We start from the raw sequence: 19314 nt of genomic DNA, 5'->3' as shown, positions 1-19314 counted from the left end.
TTATTATGAATTTTTTAGAAAAATTAGATTTACAAATTACATAACAGTTTTAACACTTAAAAAAGAGAGTTAGTTGGTCAACTTGTGGAGATAATTCTTCATATTTTAGGACTTTGGGGAAGTATATTTAATAATTAAAATATAAGAATAGATTTATAATATTAATTTTATGGAAATATTATAGTCCCTAAATTAATTATGTGATTTTTATTTTTATTTTTTTACTGTATTGGACATCCAATGGTTGTTTAATTATTACCTTTATTATGGAAGAAACATTTTGATAACCTCGTGATAAACATGCTAATTAAAGAGCATTTATGTGCACTCATATAGCGCGTATGATGTTGTTGTGATGTTGAAATAGTTTTGCCGTAATATTGTTTAAAATATATTGAGCATAATTCCTTGCTTGTTAACATCAGCGCGCATTTTGTTCCAACAGTAATTAATTATGCGCATGTTCACACCGGAAAAACAAAAAGAAAGAGATTTCATTCAACCATGTATAGTTTTTCTCATATTACTAATTTCCTCATTAACGTGGCAAAGGTTTATACGACCGTACGTAGTTGTTCTGGTAATACATTAATTTAGAATATTCCATCCATATTTTAATAGCCTACATTCTCTACTAGAAAAGATTTTGAGTTTAATATACAAGTCTTTTCTAATCTGAAATTGTCTATTGCTTGTTGTTTGTACAAAATATATATATATTTTACATTATTCTATCCAGTCTAGAATAAAATGGTCTTCGCTAATTAATCATATCAATATGATTAGTGATAAAATTTTCGATCTAAGATAGATAAAGCATATATCGTATGTCCTTTTGAAAATGCATGTGTAGTTCTTGGATATTTGTTTTTTGTTTATGGGACGTGTTAGGCTCTCTCTCTCTCAAAATCAACTGTACTTAATTGTCTTTAGGATGATTTTTCAATGCATTGTATCCTTTTCTATATACTCGTATATATATACTTCGGAGTATAAAATACCAACAATAGTATCACGAAGATTATTCAAAAGCTCATGAAAATAACACTAGGATGGTGGTGACCGTCACTTCCGTTTCATCCACATCCTTGGTTATTAAAAACAAAATGGAACGATGGAATAACAACAACACTTTGACCCCAAATTCTATGTCGACAAGTCGTAGCACTTTCTTATAATCCACCCACCAAGTTATCGAGAATGGGGGGTAGAAACGGTACAAACATTAACGTCTAATTACGTAGGCATTAGCCTTAATTTAGGATGACGATATTAACATACTTAGTTTAATTGCAATCGATTATTTGATCAGTTCTTTGTCGAATTAGATCTGTCAGTTTCTGATTTTTTTTTTTATTATTATTATCTTAAACTTCGATGTCGGATGAACTGTAATAAATTATCTTATGATAGGTAGAGACTCTACTGGGCTTGTTATGTCTTGATTATTATTATTATTATTATTATTATTATTATGAGTTGAGATAGAATACTGTCGGTAGCAAACAGGCTCCGTTACTATCCATTTGTTTTGATGATGGGGTCTCTAAATCTTCGATAAGTACTGTTAAACATGATCTATACTACTTGAAGTATCTAGAAATCAAATTTTAAATATTTTCGACATCATTGAATTAATTATCAAAGGATTTCAAAATTTGTAATTTTAATAGTCGATATGAAGTGTTTTTTGATTTAACGGTGTAAAAATATCCAAATCAATGAAATTTTGGTTAGAAAATTCTTTAAACTATTTATAACCAGATCTATACTCTCAATCTTGATAACAAGATTCCTATCATCATTTTTTAAAGAATATTCATTTTCAGCCGTTCATTTTGTGTCCACTTGATGGACAAGAGAACAATATCAGAAAAATATGAAATTTGATTTATAGATGCTTCAAACGGTATAGATCATGTTCAACGGTGCCGATCGTCGATTTGGAGGTTTCATTATTGAAAACAAATGAGTGGCAACGGAGACCGTTTGCTACTTATAGCATTCCAGCTCAACTCTTATTATTATTATTATTATTATTTGAGAATTATGCACCTTATATACGGGATTAAAATCTTTTGATTTGTATTCCAAGTAAAGCATAATAAGGTCAACCGTCCCTATCACAAATGGAAGGACCTTGATGATTGGTATCCGATCATGTGCTAAGTTCAAAGTTTAGTTATTTTAAATTTTCGACTAAAAAAAAAAAAAAAGTTGATATAATGCTATCTTTCTCTCAACTAAAAAAAAAAAGAGAGAAGGGAATAAGAAAGAGAGAAAAAAAGTGGAGAGAAACAATAGCATATCCAAAAGGTCATAATAATAATCCGAAAACAAGAATATTATAAGACGCATGGGTGTTTAGGCGGCTCTTTTCTCTTTGTAGAACAATATTATCAACCGTTCCTAGCGCAAGGAGCAAATGACTTGGTGGTTGATATCCGGGGTCTCAAGTTCGAATTTTAGTTGATTCACATTTATAGTTAAGTTCATTTCTAAATGAAATAAACAAAACGGATAGCATGCTATCTATCTCTCAGAAAAATAAATATTAGTGTCCCGACTATGGCATTTGAGTGCATGGCTATTCTTATCTATGTAGAATTATATTTAAGTGGTCACTATTGCTTCTATTGAATATTCCATTATCTTTTGAAAAGCGTTTGATGGTTGGTATCGGAGATTTTAAGTTTGAAGTCTAATTATTTTATATTTTTAACTTAGTTTATTTTTTAAAAAGTAAATAAAGCGGTAATATGCTATCATTCTCGCACAACAAAAAAATAAGTTTTTTTATAAATTGCAGAAAAGAATTAAGTAAAATTGGCAGAAGTAGATAAGAGATAACGATACAAATTTGCATCAAAGTAAATGCACGTTTTATTAGGAGTAACTTCAGTCAATTAAAAGAAAATTGTAGTTGACAACAAGAACACATCATGAGAAAACAACAAAAACCAAACGAAAGAAAAAGTGCTTGTGTGCATGGTTTTGAACAACAAAACCAAAAGAAAAGTGCCTGTGTGCGTGGTTTTGAAGAGTAAGGCTATGGTTTTTGTTAAAGTGTGATAAAAGTCATCAATCTCTTTTATTAGTTGGATTTTCTATCAACTTATTTGCTGGGGTAGGAACCACGCTTAGGCTGTATAATATTCACATAATATCAAAACCTAAATATTCAAATAGTATTAGAATTATGTAATTACAACTTCCTAGATTTTTTTTATTATTATTATTGGTGACAGAATCACGTAATCATTCTCTGAACTCTTTATTAAGTGAGCATTAATTTGGTGTCGTGGTCCTTGATCCCAATGGATCAGGTCCATATATTTGCTGGGCCAAAACAAGGTCCACCATCAGGGGGGCCGTGACCTGGAAATGTTGATGGGCTTGGCGAAAGCGACAGGACAAGCTTTGCACAGGGAAAGTGCACAAAATTCTATTGTTTTTTTTTGAGATAGAAAGGTAATATGCTATCTGCTTCGTTTATTTATTTTAGAAATAAACCTAGCTGAAAGTGTGAATCAATTAGGATTCGAACTTAAAATCTCGGATACCAACCATCAAACTTTTTGCCACTTGCACTAGGGGCAATCGGTCACAAAATCGATTGTTGGTTCATGATTAGTAGAGCTGAGTAATACATTTGCACTGCATCACGGTTGAAGTTGCTCGCCTTTGGCAATACCTTTTTGGACCGTTAGATGAAAAGATGTAGGAGGCAATCTTTCTAGCGATAGAAGGATTGCTAATGAATAGGAGTTGGATCAAGTCTAACTTAACCTAACAATTAGCGCTAATCGAGCTTTAGGGTGGGCTCACAGAGTGCTTTGGACACTCTTCATAGTGGTGGCCCAAAATGGCCCAGCTGTAAACTCTTCTTTTATTTTTTTAAAAAATTAATGTTCTCTAAACTATGAATTGATTTGCTACTACTTGCTGATGTTCACAGTCCAATCAACTAAAAAGTGTTTAAAATAATAAAATTTACCATAATTACAAGTGAATCATTATTAAAATTATTAAATTACCAAATTATCACTATTCTGTCAACCAAAAAATATTTTTTAAAAAATAAAATGTGGCCTAATTACAAGTATATCAGAATTCATTAAAATCTACACCAAATTGAAATGGCCAAAATGGAGGTATTTTGAAATACCTCATTTTCTCTCCTTTTCTCTCTCTCCCACCATTCCTCGAACCCGTAATTTGCTCATCGGTGGCCAAGTACCCAACCAACGAGAACTACGGAGGATGGTGTTGTTAACTTCTAAGATAAATAATATATGTAACGTAATATTCATTGGTTAATCTATTCTATAATTTGCTTTAGTTCACTTCTATTTGCTTTAGTTCAAGTTTCAGGAGATTATAGCTTCATAAACCTCCATCTTATTTTTTTCTGCTCTCACAAATAATATAAAAGAGGTAAAAAAATTAATTTACCTCATTCATTAATCAGAATTAAGTATTTTCTAGGAGATCCTAACAGTATGGTATATTTAAAAATATTAAAATTTTTACATAAATAAAATATGAAAAATTGAACTTTATAAGAATATATATATATATATATATATATACTATTCGATATATTTATAAGAAACTGTATGTAATTAATCCTTATTAAAAATAAAATATTATTAGAAGTAGGGATAAGTGTTAGCCAGATAATTGTTGGTTCGTCCACGTTGTTGTGTTTTCTTTTTTTTTCTTCTTTTTTTTTGAGATAGGTAACATGCTACCCGTTTCGTTTATTTCATTTAGAAATAAATTTAGCTGGAAATATGAATCAACTAAGATTCGAACTTAAAACTTCGAGTACCAATCATTAAATTCTCTGCCACTTGTTTCAGAGACGGTCGGTGTTCGTCGACGTTGTTAAGTCAATAATTGTTATGGAGTCTTTGGCCATTTTCCGAGCTTAATTCTTTGACATTGCGCAACATCCAACATCAGCAGTTCTCCAGGATTGCTTCGCTACAACCATGATTTTAGCAAATTGTTACTACCTCTCTGTGTGCCATTTTCTTAAATGTTATATAAAATAAAATTAATTTTATAGAAATAAAATTATATATAATCTAAACATTTTAGTTAGCTTATAATACATGATGAGAATATTTAGGTAAACAATATTATATGCGATGTGACAGAATAGATAGATAGAAATTTACGTTGTTTTTGCATTTTCTAAATTTTTCTATATGTGAAGTGAATTTATGATCTTTTAGAATTAAGGAGTTTTAGGACTGTCCCAGATAATACACAAGATAATTATTTATCTCTAAAAAGTTAAGTTAATAAAAAAATAATTTTTCTAATATTTTATACTCAGACATATATATTATCCTGAGATTTTTAGAGAATTCAAGGATGCGAGCTTAAATTAAATTGTAAAAAAAATAAATTTAATTTTTAACCCAGAACAAACCAAGTAACCAACTAAAATTAGGCAATTTTCTCTCTAGCCTGTATGGGATCCGCTCATTTTATCCATTCCATGCCAAAAGAGGTCCCCAACCAAATTCGCCCTCTTTCACAATCTGTCAATCCACGTGGCAGGATCTCAGAGCAACACACAATCCCAAACCCATGCAAAACTCTTGTACAAACAAAGCAGTAGTCAAAAGCCCCTTCTCCAAAGCCTTTACCACTACTTTGCATGCAATACAAATAATCCCACAAGTATAAACACCCTTATATAGTGTAAGCCCAAATGAAGTAGCTTCTTTTCTCAAGGAAATAGATACATATAGTATATATAATAAGGTACGTGTATATGTATGTTAAGTGAATAATAATGGAGAGGATTGCGAAGAAGAGCTGGGAGGAGTCGAAGACGACATGGCGCATCGCAGGGCCGGTAATACTCACCGCAGTTCTCCAGTGCACGGTTGGGTTCGTCACCGTCGCCTTCGCAGGCCACCTCGGTAAACTTGAGCTCGCCGCGGTTTCCATCGCTCAGGGCGTCGTGGAAGGATTTGGATATGGGATTCTGGTATATGTTTTATGTGTTAATCCGAGGCGCATCAGTTTAGTTAGAAATTTATACTTTGGTGTACAGCTTGTCAAATGATCTGGTGGTTTGTTAGAGTTAGATCAAGTTAGGACAAGTAGCTAGGAGTCCAAATTGACTTTGATCCATGATTTGATCTTTGGTGAATTGGTGGCATAGAAGATGTTGGGCTTAACTAAGGCCAGATATAGCCCAGCTAAGGCTTGTAAAAGAAACTTTTTTTCCAGTTAGAGACCTTAGGTGCATATATTGGCCACATGAATTAATAGACTCGCTGAATCGGCAAGATTCATGGTTCTAAAGATTAGGATCGCGGAATTAGCTAGCCTTATTGAATTGCATAGAACAGTTAATTATAAGTATCACTGTAAAGATATGACATTAGCTAAAAGTAATCTGTGACTTTCCATGTATCTCTTATCTTATGGCAAAGTGTAATTAAAGTTTATAATTAATGTGTATTTAAGAAACTGTTCTAGATGGTTCGTAAGTTAATGAGTCATTGTGACGTAGAGGTGACAGATGTCTAGGTCAAGATTAGGTGCATCTGCGTTAGGTTGGAATATGCCAAAATAAAGAATCCAAGCCCATTTGATTGAATAATTATTCCGACAAAGACAAACCTACAAATAAATAGTTGATAGTGACATTGACATTGCGCATGAAAATGAGTTAGGATTCAATGTTGAAGGGGCCAAAATATATTCAAAATAGAAGCTTGAGTAAAAAATAATAAACCATTTTTTTTTTCTAATTGAAAAATTTTTATAAAAAAATTGTTAATTAAATAAATAATATAAAAGCATGAACTTTATTTTTTTTATTCTCAGATGTTTAACTTATAATTATTTTATTTATATTATTATATTAAAATAACTTAGAAATTTTACTAAATCTAACAGTAATTTCTTAATTTTTTAGTAAATAAAATTAACATAGCTATTAAATTTAGTGCAATCCTTGATTTAGTCAAATAAAAGAGTTCACCTAAGATAAATGATAGTTTAAAAAACTATTAAATAAAATTTTTAGAGAAGAGAAATGCATTACAAAATAATCTATAAGCAAGAGGCTCTTAATATATTTTCACCCATAAAAAAGAGTATACCGAATTGGAGGATTAGGACTTAGGAGGAAGAGAGAGAGAGTGTTATGTTGGCACCATATTATTAAGTAATTAATATTAAAAAACTAGGGGTGCCAAAGATACCCATGGCCCACCCAAAAAAAAAAAAAAAAAACTATGAAAGACCATTAAGCAAATATTAAGAAGTTGAGGAGGGGGGGGTCAATTTAAACAAGGACATTCATTTGCCATCATTTTAAGTAGAATTTTGTGGTGTTTACTTTAGGGCTTTTTTCCTCTTTGCCATATTTCCTCACCCACTATCTCTTGTTAAGCTAATTTATATACAAATTGAAATTATGTGTATTTGTGTCTATATGTTGTATTTAATGGCAATTTCTCTAGCAAACTATTCACACTCACCGTAAACAAAATGCCATCTTCGTAAAACCTTCTTCAAGTTTTATTCGGAGTTGTAGAGCAACTCGCAGTTTGGTCTTAATGAATGCGCACATCCAGTTTATGCCAATAATTAGATCTCTTGCATATTTTTTTTTTTTTTAACTTTGATTAAGAGCACACGCGCGTGATTCCTAAGGCTCTCTTTCCTACTGCATGCATTGTTGATAAAGTTATCTTGCAAAGTAAAGAAAAAAAAAAAAGTGAGCTCCATAACCATACAATCATGAGCTTATGGTTTAGCTTGATCCATGTCAACTCACAAAAATAGTAGAGAAAGCTGCATATATGGAAAAATAAGATCAGATTCAAAAGAAAAGGCAATAAGTCAAAGAACCAACAACCAACATTACCTGCTCTTAATTTGCTCTCCAGTTAATTATAATCTAGGGCCCCAGCAGTGCGGTACCTACTACTTTGGCGCCCACGACATCAAGGGGGCATTTGGATCGAGGAATCAGTAAATCCAACGTAATTCAAAGTATAGTGATGTTTGAATTTTCGTGAAGTATAATTATTTTTTTATTATTTTTTTTGACGTAACTCGTATAATTTGAAAGTTAAATTCAATTACTTATTCTGTTTATTTTGATGTAATTTAGTGCTGGTGAAATTAATTTTTTGAATTTTATTGTTTATTTTTATGTAAGTAAGTGAATCCCGTTATTTCCTGAATATAGAGATAAACTTACCGTTCTAAAATTTAATCTACTAAATAATTAAATTTTTTTTTATTATTTAAAGGTAATTCTAAGGTAATTTTAATCTATTATAAAGAAAGTAAAATTTAGATTTTACTATTTAATAAATATTTTTAGAGAAGGTTGAATGTGACGGAAGTCGAGTTCGACACTTTAGAGGAAAAAATCGAGAATAGGTGAAGTGAAGATCTAAAATAACTTGAGTTATACTATATTTTTGATTTACACTTATACCAAATCAAACGGCCCCCAAGTGAAGTCACTTTTTATCAAAAATAAATATTTTTTCATTTTAAATTAAAAATTCCAGTGCAATGCACGGCTAATAATATAAACACAGTTATCTAGTAGCTATAATTCTTAGAGTAATTAATTATTTTACATAATATTTAAAAGCACGCTCTTAGTTATATTTATTTTTTTATATTTAATTATGTTATACTATTCTGGCCTACAAAGATAATTTCTAGTTCTGAGGGGGGTGATAGTTTTATAAATAAAGAACAAAAACAAAAGTCTCCATGAGACTTCAGGTAGTTTTATATATAAGATATAATAGGACTAAACTCTTAACCCGGTTTAAGCATTTTGAGTGGTGGCTAGGCTCAAGAGGTTAAGGGAGTTAAGCGTGTTAAGATGGGAGTAGTTCTAGGATGGATGACCCTCTGAAAAATTAGAGCATCACAGTTGGTATCAGAGCTAATTACCAGCCGAAAGTGTGATATGAGTTTCGGCTGAGTCAGAATTATACAGCGAGAAAAGCGAGGCTCTCATTCTGTTGACTGTTGTGGGTAGAGCGCAGCTCACCACAAAGTCAGTTCAGACTAGCAAGACGAGTCTCACATCGCTTGATACTTATGAGTCTAAGCCTGACGAGAACGTCATAGCTTAAAAGAGAAAAGATTGTGAGACTTTCAGGTAGTCCTATATATAAGATATAATAAGGCTAAATTTTTAATCTGATTTAAGTATTTTGGATGGTTGCTAGGTTTAAAAGGTTAAAAAAATTAAGCGTGTTAGAACGATAGTATTTCTAGGATGGCTGGCCCTGAAAAGTTAGGGCGTGGCAGTCTCAGCCCCACTAATGAGTTAATAGTCTATTTTTGCCTCCCACGTTCCATTCAACTTTAACTTATTTTGTCCCTTTATATAGATTCGTGCATTTTTTTTCCCCCTCTATGACATATCTTTTGTACGCTCCGAAGATGCTAAAATATAGTAGGCGTCCTACATAGTGAGAACACTATAAGGTATGTTTTCATATACAAAACTCATAAATAAACAAACCCTTTGAAGTTTGAACCAAGAAGCAGCTTCTCTCTCCACGGTTATGCATTAGGGACTGTACGTACTTGCGTTGTTGGAGGAGAAGAGAAACAAACGAAGGGAATCTACTGGGAAACGCTGGCTTAATTTTGAGAGCTGTTTTTGAAGTTACAATGAAGAGGGTGGTGAGGAAAAGCTGGGATGAATCCAAGCAGATATGGCGCATCGCGACGCCGACGATACTAACGGCGGTGTTGCAGTTCGCGATCGGTGTCATCACCGTCGCCTTCGTCGGTCATATCGGAGAGCTCGAGCTCGCCGCCGTTTCCGTCGTCACGAACGTCGTCGAAGGCTTCGCTTACGGGGTCCTGGTAATTCGAAGTTCAAAACATTTGAATGAATTACCAATCACAAAACAGAAAAACAAGAACAAAAACAATTAAAAACTAGCTTTTTAATTTGTTTTATCATTTATGGTTAACTCTTCGGTCAACGGTGATTATCATTGCATGACTTTCATGTTGTTTGAACTCCTAAATTTTGCTCGTTTAGTTAATCGTTTTGGCGTTAGTGGATATGCTAGCCATCCCTTTAATTTCATGATGCATAATTCTACTTGATACTTCAGTTTAAGAAAACGTTGTAGATCAATCAAACATAGTATTTAAGATTTCATTTTGTCAGAGCTTAGTGAGGATCGAGACCTCGATTTTAAGTGGGTTAAGAATTTATTTGATTGCACAAATTACTGAATTTTGACATTAGATATCTTGTTCTAAAATTATGTTCCATGAAGTCTTAAGTTGATTGTGGGTGTATTAAGTAGTCTACATTTAGAAAATGCGGTTAGTTTGCACATCTTGTGCTCTTCTCCTTCCCACCGACAAGCACTTCTGTTTCTTTATTTTTACAATTCTTGCAACTTGCAATGAAAAGGGACATCATCCTAAACGAGGGGTCCATCTGAGAAAGATATTAATCTTGCAACCACATGCTCTTCATTATTAATGGCTAATAGAAGCAGAGCAGTGCACTTCAGGGTTGTATCTTGTGTTTCTTTTTTCCTTTCTTTAGGAAAATTTGGATCTAGTGTTGTTTATATGTGTTTGTATCTGAATTATTACTTAAATTTGGATTTTAGATAATGATGCACAGTAGCTGAAGCTAGTAAAGATGTGTTTTAAATTGAATACATGGAAGTCACATAAAATTGTTATAATTTTTTTTTACTTCCAGTGTCCATCTAATTGTCAAAAAATCAATGGTAAGAATTTTAAGCGAGAGAAATCATAGTGGTTAAATCATAATAGGTCTGTTGATTATATAGGAGAAGCAACTAGTAAGTTTTCTCTTATTTGTTGTCCTTTAATCTATTAGTTACCTAGCTTTAAATCTGTTTCTGAATAAATTTCTCCCCTTGTTCTGTAGCTAGGCATGGGAAGTGCCTTGGAGACACTTTGTGGCCAAGCAGTCGGTGCAGGACAATTCCAAATGCTTGGTATCTACATGCAAAGATCATGGATCATATGTGGAGTCACAGCACTGGTGTTGACACCAGTCTATGTGTTCACCTCACCAATGTTAAAGCTTCTTCACCAATCTGAAGACATCTCTGACGTCGCGGGAAAGTATACTAGATGGGCAATCCCTCAGTTATTTGCTTATGCCATGAACTTCCCTCTGCAGAAATTTTACCAATCTCAGACCAAGGTCTGGGTCATGACGGCGATAGCCGGAGTAGTTCTCGCTATCCATGTTTTGCTGAATTGGGTTTTTGTTACGAAGCTCGGTTACGGCTTATTCGGTGCGGCGATGGTCGGAAATGTCTCGTGGTGGCTTATTAACTTGGCTCAATTTGTCTATTTGGTTTCGGGCTTTTTCCCTGAAGCTTGGACAGGCTTTTCGTTGGCGGCGTTTAAGAACTTGGCGGCATTTGTGAAACTCTCACTTGCATCAGCCATAATGCTATGGTCCGTATTCTTTTACTCGCAGAAACATGCACAGAGTTTGTACTAAGGGCCTGTTTGGATTCGAGACTTCAATTTTTGTTTACTTGAGGATTTCGTAATTCACTGCTGAGGAGTTTAAAAGATGTCTATATCTGCATAATATACACAACCTCTAAATCAGTTCTCTTTTCTGTTTATTGAAAGTCGAAATCATATTTCTAGTACTATAATAAATCAACTCACAGGTGGAAAGGACTATTTTGAGTAACTTGAGCATTAGGATCTTGCACTGGACTCAAATCACTCTCGTAGATTGTAATCAAGTTATTGCCAGATAACTTGTATCTATCCGAACAGGTCCTTAATGCTTTTGAGAATCCAACATTTTTTAGAGTTTAACTTGATCGTTCTTGCTGTATAGCTTGGAGCTTTGGTATTACACTGCAGTGATCATCATGGTGGGTTTATTGGAGAATCCTGAGACTCAAGTTGGAGCTATTTCAATCTGGTTAGCATTTAATATCTTCCACTTCAAAATCATCATTCAGAGACTTCTTTTATGCACATCAGTCCTAATTAATTACATTTATTTGTCATGAAAATACTTGTAATATGCCTTTTTTTCGTATTGTATATGACAGCATGAACTACCAACTATGGGCACTGATGGTTGCATTAGGTTTCAATGCTGCAGTCAGGTATATGCATTCTCCTTTCTAGCTCTTTGAAGTAATAGGCATCAAAAGAAACAGCGATATCCGAAAGCTAAACGCAGTGTTTACTCTTTTATTTTACAGTGTAAGAGTATCAAATGAACTTGGAGCAAATCATCCTAAAGCTGCAAAATTCTCTGTTATTATTGCGGTTTCTACGTCAGCCTTCATCGGGCTAATCTTTATGATTATAGTTCTCGTCGAAAGGAAGCAACTGCCGAAGTTCTTCACAGATGTACCTGAATTGATAAGAGAAACCTCTAAATTGGGGTATCTTCTCGGTGCTACGATATTTCTCAATAGTGTTCAGCCTGTACTCTCTGGTAATTCTACTTACTGTATTAGACCCTTTCAAAGTTTGATAATCATATATTTCTAAACTTTTCGAGTGGTGATTTTGTTATAAATTTTTATTGATATTTTGCAGGAGTGGCAATAGGAGCAGGGTGGCAATCCTTGGTTGCATTCATAAACATTGGGTGTTACTATTTTGTTGGTTTACCTCTAGGAGCTATTTTTGGCTTCAAGCTTAAGCTCAATGCACTAGTAAGTTATATAGGAGGCCTAAGATTAACATAACAAGTTGGTACAGTTGTGGTGAAAAGCATTGATTATTTCTTTTCTATTATGCAGGGTATTTGGGTGGGGATGTTAGTTGGTACACTGTTGCAAACAGTTATTCTGGTTGTAATCACCTTCAGAACTAAATGGCAAAAAGAGGTAAGTTACACCCAGTACCCAATGACTTCAAATCTACCTGAATTAAGTGGTTTGTACCATGGAACTATTATGCACAGCTCTTAAGGTAGAAATAAAGTATAAGTTTAGGTTAAAAAAACCAGGACCACTTGGTTCCTTGAAGCAGTTAAGTTGAAGCAGCTGGATTTTTATACTTTATTGCTAGACAGATGTCAACTACATGAATTTACTTTTGTAGCTTGGTTATTTTGAGGAAATTTTTAGCTTGTTTATAATTGATTTGTGGATGTACAATGCAGGCGATGTTAGCGGAAGAGCGGATCAGAGTATGGGGAGGACAAGTTGAGATCCAGCCAAATCCGGGAACAGGAAAGTAGTGCAGAGACTACAGAGTCAGATTTATTCCTGAAAAAACAGAAAAGAAAAGAAACAGAGAGGCTGCAGAATACAATCTTCGATTGAAGATAGGAGTTATTACACCTTGTTTCATTGTTTATCACACTGGAAATATAAATTTAATTGTCATGACCCGACAAATGAGAATGAATACTGTTCTTGCAAAGCTAGAAATATGAGTGTTCATCTGATCTTAAAAAGATTATTGGATTAAATGGTCTCCCCAAAAGTAAATATGAGTATTCATCCGATCTTAAAAAGATTATTGGATTAAATGGTCTCCCCAAAAGTCCATGGAAAAGATGAGTATTAGTTGTGAATTTCCTGAAGTGCAATACAGCTAGTAGTAATTGGCTCCACACACTGCAAAAGATGATGACACTCTGCTAGAAAGCTTTAAAATAATAATAAATAATGAAAAACTAATGCTAAAGATAATGGCGAAGATGAGCATGATGAGCATCCTTACCATCCTATCAAACTACTCAGAAAAGAATTCTTTGGATTAAAACTTATTATTATCATTATTAACTTTCTCTTTAACGTCTTGGTACAAGAGTCTTTGTAGCATAAACGCATTTATCCATTTTCTCTTTTCTTCTTTTTTCTATTTGGGAAACTATTCTTCTTTTGTAGTATATGTAATAATCTATATAGTCTTCAGAATGTCTGGCACTTATCCCATTTCAATGAAAGAACAATCATGAACCAGTTTCACAAAGGAAAAGTCCCCGTCAATCCAATATGGTTAAGGGTATTTCTGAGGCCATGGCGATCAACAGCTTCATTAGCGGCTCTGAAACCATCCCCATATACCGGGGAAGTATCCGACTCGATCTGGTGCTTGAAGAACTCTCCAAGTTTCTTCTCGAAATCGGACTTTGTGCCTTTCTTCTTTGATGAGCTGGAGGATGATGACGACGACGACGATGATGTTGATGCAGATGTGCCAGACCCGGCCATGATCTCCGAGTCCAGCCACATGTGGGCCAGCACCTGACAGATGCCCTCTTCAACCTCCGGTCGAAGAGATCGAAAACCTACAAACATGAAAGTTATAAACTGACTGTTTATCAGCTCATCTCTAAATTTATTCATAATTCAGTGATCTCGACTAAATGGCAATGAGATTCCATGACAACACAGGAGAACTTAGTCATGAATGGTTGGCTCTACAAATGATCATTAATGTTATTTCTCAAACTCACTGATTGGTTAACTGGTGAAGAGGGTATTTACAAGAAGAATCATTGAAATTATGCTAGAGGATCAGAACATCTAGAGTGACGAGACAAAGGTGGGAGGAAAGGAAAAAAGGAACAGGACTTTGCGAGAGCTTGAGTTTGCAGAAGTGTAACCTCCAAAATTTTATGTTTCTGTAGGCGGAGAGATAAATTGTTTGACTTTTTAACTGAACAAAAGTCACATCCATCCAAGAGCATCTATCTAAGGAAAAACTGTGGAAAATGTAAAACCAAATTCCAACGATATCAATTGACAAAAAAAAAGTACCTTTAAGCCGAAGCCATGCATGCATCATCTCATGTGCCAATATTGACCCTGTCAGTAACCTGCATGAAGAAACATTCATAGATGGCAATCAAAAGCTTTGCAAAAGAAGATAACTATTCATGGTTTCAGAGTTTTAATGGTAAACAATGTAGAGGAGGAAAAGATAGGTTTCTCGGAAAAGATCAAATAAATTTAAGCAGAAGATTTACCAGAAGAACGTCAACCGTACCTCGGAAGCCCAAATAATATTAGAATAGCAGTTACTTCACATTGTCGGATTAGTCTGTATGGCCCTGTTATCATTTCTATGATTCTGTTTCCTGGTCCAATTATTGGCCTTCTTAAAATCTGATGAGAACGATTTTTAATAACTAATTAAATTGAAGAAAACTTCACAAACAAAATTACAATTTACAGGAATTGCAAGATCATATTTTAAAAAAAAGGCAACTCTTTTGTCAAATCTTACAGTGCTGACAATCTGCTCTTCAGAGAGACAGAGACCTCTGGTTTCAGGGAGGTGATGATGATCCTGCACTCCAGATAAAAGAAAAAAGAGAAATCATATGTAATTATGAAAGAGAACAAAAAAAGATCATATAAAAGAAAAAAAAATAATCACATGTTCTAGTAAATTGAAAATCTTAGGAATAATTTTCCTCACTTGTTTTTCTCCTTCCATGGCTTCATTTAAAGCTTGTCTCTCAACCAAAAGCAATGGAATTGGTTGGTCTATCTTCATATTTAAACCCTCATAGAATTCTCGAATATCAAGGTACAGAGGCTGACATTCATCATTATCCATTATTGCGGAATTCAGACACTCTAGGCAAAGTTTCCGTCCATCATCTAAAGTGATATATTGAACGTCCCTTGGCTAAAATTTCAAAAGAAGAGAGGACACAAGCAGAAAACTCAGCCGATAATAATGGATCAAGCATAAGATATTACAAAAAGGCCCAAAAGAACAGGCAAAGATTGCAAACCACGAAACCCCCACCCCCCCCAAAACGCACACTCACAACCACACCCGGAGAAGAAAATGCAAAGAAGTAAATTGAAAAACCTCCATTCTTTCACAACTGCAACACCTAGGAGTGCCATCTTTCTCATGAAAAGGGCAATATTTCTGCATCCAGAAAGGATGTGCCCGGTATTCGATGAGACCATTCTCGTTTGTCGGGATCTGCAGAGCAGTCATTGTCAAAGGTTAGCATAGTCAAGCACATAAATTCTGTTAGAAAATTTCAAGAGATCGAAATACGTATGCCAGATTGTTGCCATCCAACCCCAACAGCTACAACCAATTACGCATGCCAAATAGTTGTCATCCAATCCCAACAGCTACAAACAATTTCTAACCTTCATGGAGTATACATGAAAAACCAACATTACGAAGCTTCTCACAGATAGCCTTTCACGAACAAAGTACCGCTTCATACAACATTGCCCAAAGGAAACTTCCATATGTAGTTTCAGATTTTGATGATGTTTACATATGAAGCCAATATAAGTTAAGCTCTACTACTGGAATGAACATATCAGAAACAGGGAAAGAAAATAAAAGAAAGTGATCTTCTAATTCAAGAATGCTAACGGGTCAAAAAAGTGTGGAATGACAACTACTTACAAAGTGTTTGCAAACATCACATTTCGGGTGATAAAGCTCCTTGTAGCATGACTTATGATACGGGTGATCCCCATGCATTGAGAACTGTGCCAAACAGTCAAAAGAATAATGTTAGCTTCAACTTGACTTAGAGATGATAAATGACTTTTTACTAGTTTACCTACCTCGAAATCAGATATTGGTTTGTCGCAAGCATAACACCTGAAACACTCAGGATGCCACACGGAATCCATACAACTAAGAAAGCGTCCATGTCCTATTTCTTTTTTGCACCCAGCACATATCCTACACAAAGTAAATGAAAGCAAACAAATAAAAGAGATATCAAATTGATGAATGATGGTCCTAGCTGACTAAACTGACCACTTGGGTAAATAAGGTGAAAACAGACTCTGAGGAAACTCTCATAAGGCCTCTAGCAAACTAACATGTATATTAAGAAAATATCACTCAATTATTAAGACAAACATTTGATAGAAAGGTTGCAGTTACTTCCTACCACCAGTAAGGTTCGCATAACTAGATACTGTCTTTAATGGACCTACGAGGTTGCAGTTTTTCCTGTCTCTCACTACTTCTCTGTCCACTTGAATGGAGGACCTACTCCTAGACTGTCAATAAAAGAAGCTCTCTTGCCCAAGTAATGAGGGCCATAATTAAAAAGAAGCATTAACTCTTAAGTGCAGAATAACACCACATGCTCAAAATCAAGAGAACTAAATGAATATTTTATGAAGATAGGCTCTCGTACATGTTTATGGCTGCATAGGTAATAGAGACAAGTATGAAATGCCAATCAATTCGAACTGCACACACCTTGAACCTCCCAAGGGCACAACATATGATGATGGTCGATATACTTCGTTATTTTGACGAGGAGGAGACTCAGCATACAAACTTTCTTGCACGGCCCTTGCAAGTTGTTCATCTTCAACATCTAAGAAAAAATCAGCAATTTCTAGAGTCATACATGCCGATTAAATTATAGAAACATGCTTGAAAATTTAAAAGAAAAACTTGCAATGAGTAAATTGCATAATATGGCAACGGCTGATAAGTACAATACAAACCAATTGCCTTCCCTTTGTTTTGCTCTTCTGATAGAGATAAGGCAATAGCACGATCAATATCTTCATTCTCGTCCGACTGGAGATCCTATTGATGTAACTACTAAAGATTAGGATAAAGTGCTAAACAAGGTGTTCAAAATGAAAGTACACGGGCTGGAAAGCTACTACATCATTTCGGCAAACAACAGTAGGGGGAAAGGACAATTAATACAAAAAATTAATTCCTTCAAGCAGGAAAATAAGACTGCATGCAATAGACGATAATGCACGAGCCTTCATCGCTAACAGAAAGCTTATGCAGTTATTAGCATGGTTTCACTTTATCCGCAGATTCTTTCTTCACTATATCCCCGCCTCAGAAGAGGAAACATTAAGTGCAGATTGAATTGATTTTATCGCAAAAAAGAATCACTACTTAAAAGGGAGATTAAGAACAATGTCACTACAAATGATTTGCGGCGTTCGCTTGAAGCCCCGTCATCTACTGACTTTCCATGGTATTGTCCCCTCGAAACTTTACTGCTGGAACCTTTAAGTATCCTGTCCAGCCAACCCATGTCTGGAAGTGTTTTTGAAACATGAGCAGAATGGTTGACACCTGAACAATAAAACACCACAAAAGCAGTGGAACTCAATATAGCTAGTTCAACAGCATTATAAAGAATATAGCAAACATAAGAATAAAATATTTTGAGGGATGTTCAGATTTTTTTTTTTTATTGCTATAATAGCTCTCAAACATAACGGTTCAATGGAATGGATTTAATTGGTAACGATTGCAGCCAATGGCACGAACCGCTCAATTGATCATCAAGGTTGTGTATGTTCCGGGGACAACAAGAAGATAATTCAAATTATTCCCGTTATTCAACCAACACAATAGAAAGGAATAGTTACCCTGGTTAGGGTTACTTTCGGATAACCTAGTAACAACAATTCTAGCTCCCCTTAGAATAACTCATCGGCGCGATCATTAGAGTTATTCTTAACCAAGATAATTCACCCTCCTGTATCCTTATGAGGCCAAACCGAAGATAACACTAATTTTGCTCTAAACTATCCCAAAATAGTAGGAAAATCCAAGAATATGATCACACTCCTAAAATTCCATTCAACCAAATAGTGATATGCCTTGTGTAAGCATTTCTGAGCATTAATTAGCTCAACTCAGCAAAACACCAAAAGAAAAAAAAAGAAAAGTTTGCAAAGACTCTGCTATCTATAACTAATTCAAGCAAACCAATCATTTCTACAATTAAGAGAAAGAACCATGAAGCTCTGAGTTTCCCAAACTCCAAAAAAGCAACTAAATTCCTTCCCAGGACTATCTAATTTTAGCCAAAATTTTATTTTTTGTTTAAAAAACATAAATACAAGCTCAATAAACTGGAAACGAATAATAAAAACACAAGTAAAAAAAAAAACATCGTATCTCATACCTCAAAGGAAATAAGCCATACGCGTCTCTTCACTTAAAGCTAATAAATAGAAGAAGAGAAGAAAAGAGAAGAGGGTAGAGAAAATTCTGAAATCTCCTCAATCTGGCGCACAGGTAGTATTGTGTTAGATAAAAGCCAAAAGGGTCGACGTGTACCGGCGTCCGCATAAGTCAAAAGGTGAGATCGCCGCACCCTTATTTTCGCCCTTCGTGCTCTTGCGTTGCCATCACCTACGTCACCGCGAACCCATAGAATGATTTCGCTCGCACGGTGCCGCGTCTCTTTCACGCATAAAAGAGCATGAGGTGCATAGTGCTCGGTGTAACGGTTGGGTGTGACATGTCACCGTTACACTGAATAAGAACTCTCGAGAGAAAGAAGAGAAT

At 34.6% G+C, this 19314-nt stretch overlaps 2 protein-coding genes across 5 annotated transcripts; one reads left to right on the top strand and one right to left on the bottom strand.

Moving 5' to 3' along the window:
• Window positions 5717-13548, top strand: LOC109713483 (protein DETOXIFICATION 33-like). 4 transcript variants are annotated; one of them, XM_020237590.1, is made up of 9 exons: window positions 9402-9504; window positions 9594-9891; window positions 10949-11490; window positions 11891-11977; window positions 12111-12167; window positions 12267-12505; window positions 12610-12728; window positions 12816-12902; window positions 13181-13548. In XM_020237590.1, the coding sequence occupies exons 2-9, from the start codon at window positions 9694-9696 to the stop codon at window positions 13256-13258; spliced, it is 1407 nt and encodes a 468-aa protein (XP_020093179.1). In that variant the 5' UTR covers window positions 9402-9504; window positions 9594-9693; the 3' UTR covers window positions 13259-13548. The 4 variants fall into 4 exon arrangements, with proteins under 4 accessions (XP_020093180.1, XP_020093179.1, XP_020093181.1 ...); XM_020237591.1 differs by lacking the exons at window positions 9402-9504; window positions 9594-9891 and adding an exon at window positions 5717-6010; XM_020237592.1 differs by having other exon boundaries at window positions 9431-9891; window positions 10953-11490.
• On the bottom strand, window positions 13777-19120 carry LOC109713482 (protein DA1-related 1-like). The gene is made up of 12 exons (XM_020237588.1): window positions 18929-19120; window positions 17936-18087; window positions 17490-17574; window positions 17236-17356; window positions 16584-16704; window positions 16420-16503; window positions 15856-15975; window positions 15454-15666; window positions 15259-15321; window positions 15019-15137; window positions 14790-14848; window positions 13777-14317 (listed from the first exon to the last, which is right to left on the bottom strand). Exons 2-12 carry the CDS (start codon window positions 18044-18046, stop codon window positions 13992-13994), a joined length of 1422 nt encoding a protein of 473 aa, XP_020093177.1. The 5' UTR covers window positions 18047-18087; window positions 18929-19120; the 3' UTR covers window positions 13777-13991.

This window comes from Ananas comosus, linkage group 7, assembly GCF_001540865.1.
Source record: "Ananas comosus cultivar F153 linkage group 7, ASM154086v1, whole genome shotgun sequence".
Classification (NCBI taxonomy): Eukaryota; Viridiplantae; Streptophyta; class Magnoliopsida; order Poales; family Bromeliaceae; genus Ananas; species Ananas comosus.
This window is presented reverse-complemented; position numbering and strand designations above follow the sequence as displayed.

Bases quoted from the DNA above. Each gene is read 5' to 3' on its own strand.
- LOC109713483 (XM_020237591.1), top strand. From the start codon at position 5,813: ATGGAGAGGATTGCGAAGAAGAGCTGGGAGGAGTCGAAGACGACATGG. The intron at 12,168-12,266 runs GTATATGCATTC...TTTATTTTACAG, and splicing joins GGTTTCAATGCTGCAGTCAG to TGTAAGAGTATCAAATGAAC. The intron at 12,903-13,180 runs GTAAGTTACACC...TGTACAATGCAG, and splicing joins GAACTAAATGGCAAAAAGAG to GCGATGTTAGCGGAAGAGCG.
- LOC109713482 (XM_020237588.1), bottom strand. From the start codon at position 18,046: ATGGGTTGGCTGGACAGGATACTTAAAGGTTCCAGCAGTAAAGTTTCG. The intron at 17,575-17,935 runs GTAGTGACATTG...TTACATCAATAG, and splicing joins GCGAACGCCGCAAATCATTT to GATCTCCAGTCGGACGAGAA. The intron at 14,318-14,789 runs GTACTTTTTTTT...TCATGTTTGTAG, and splicing joins TGCATGGCTTCGGCTTAAAG to GTTTTCGATCTCTTCGACCG.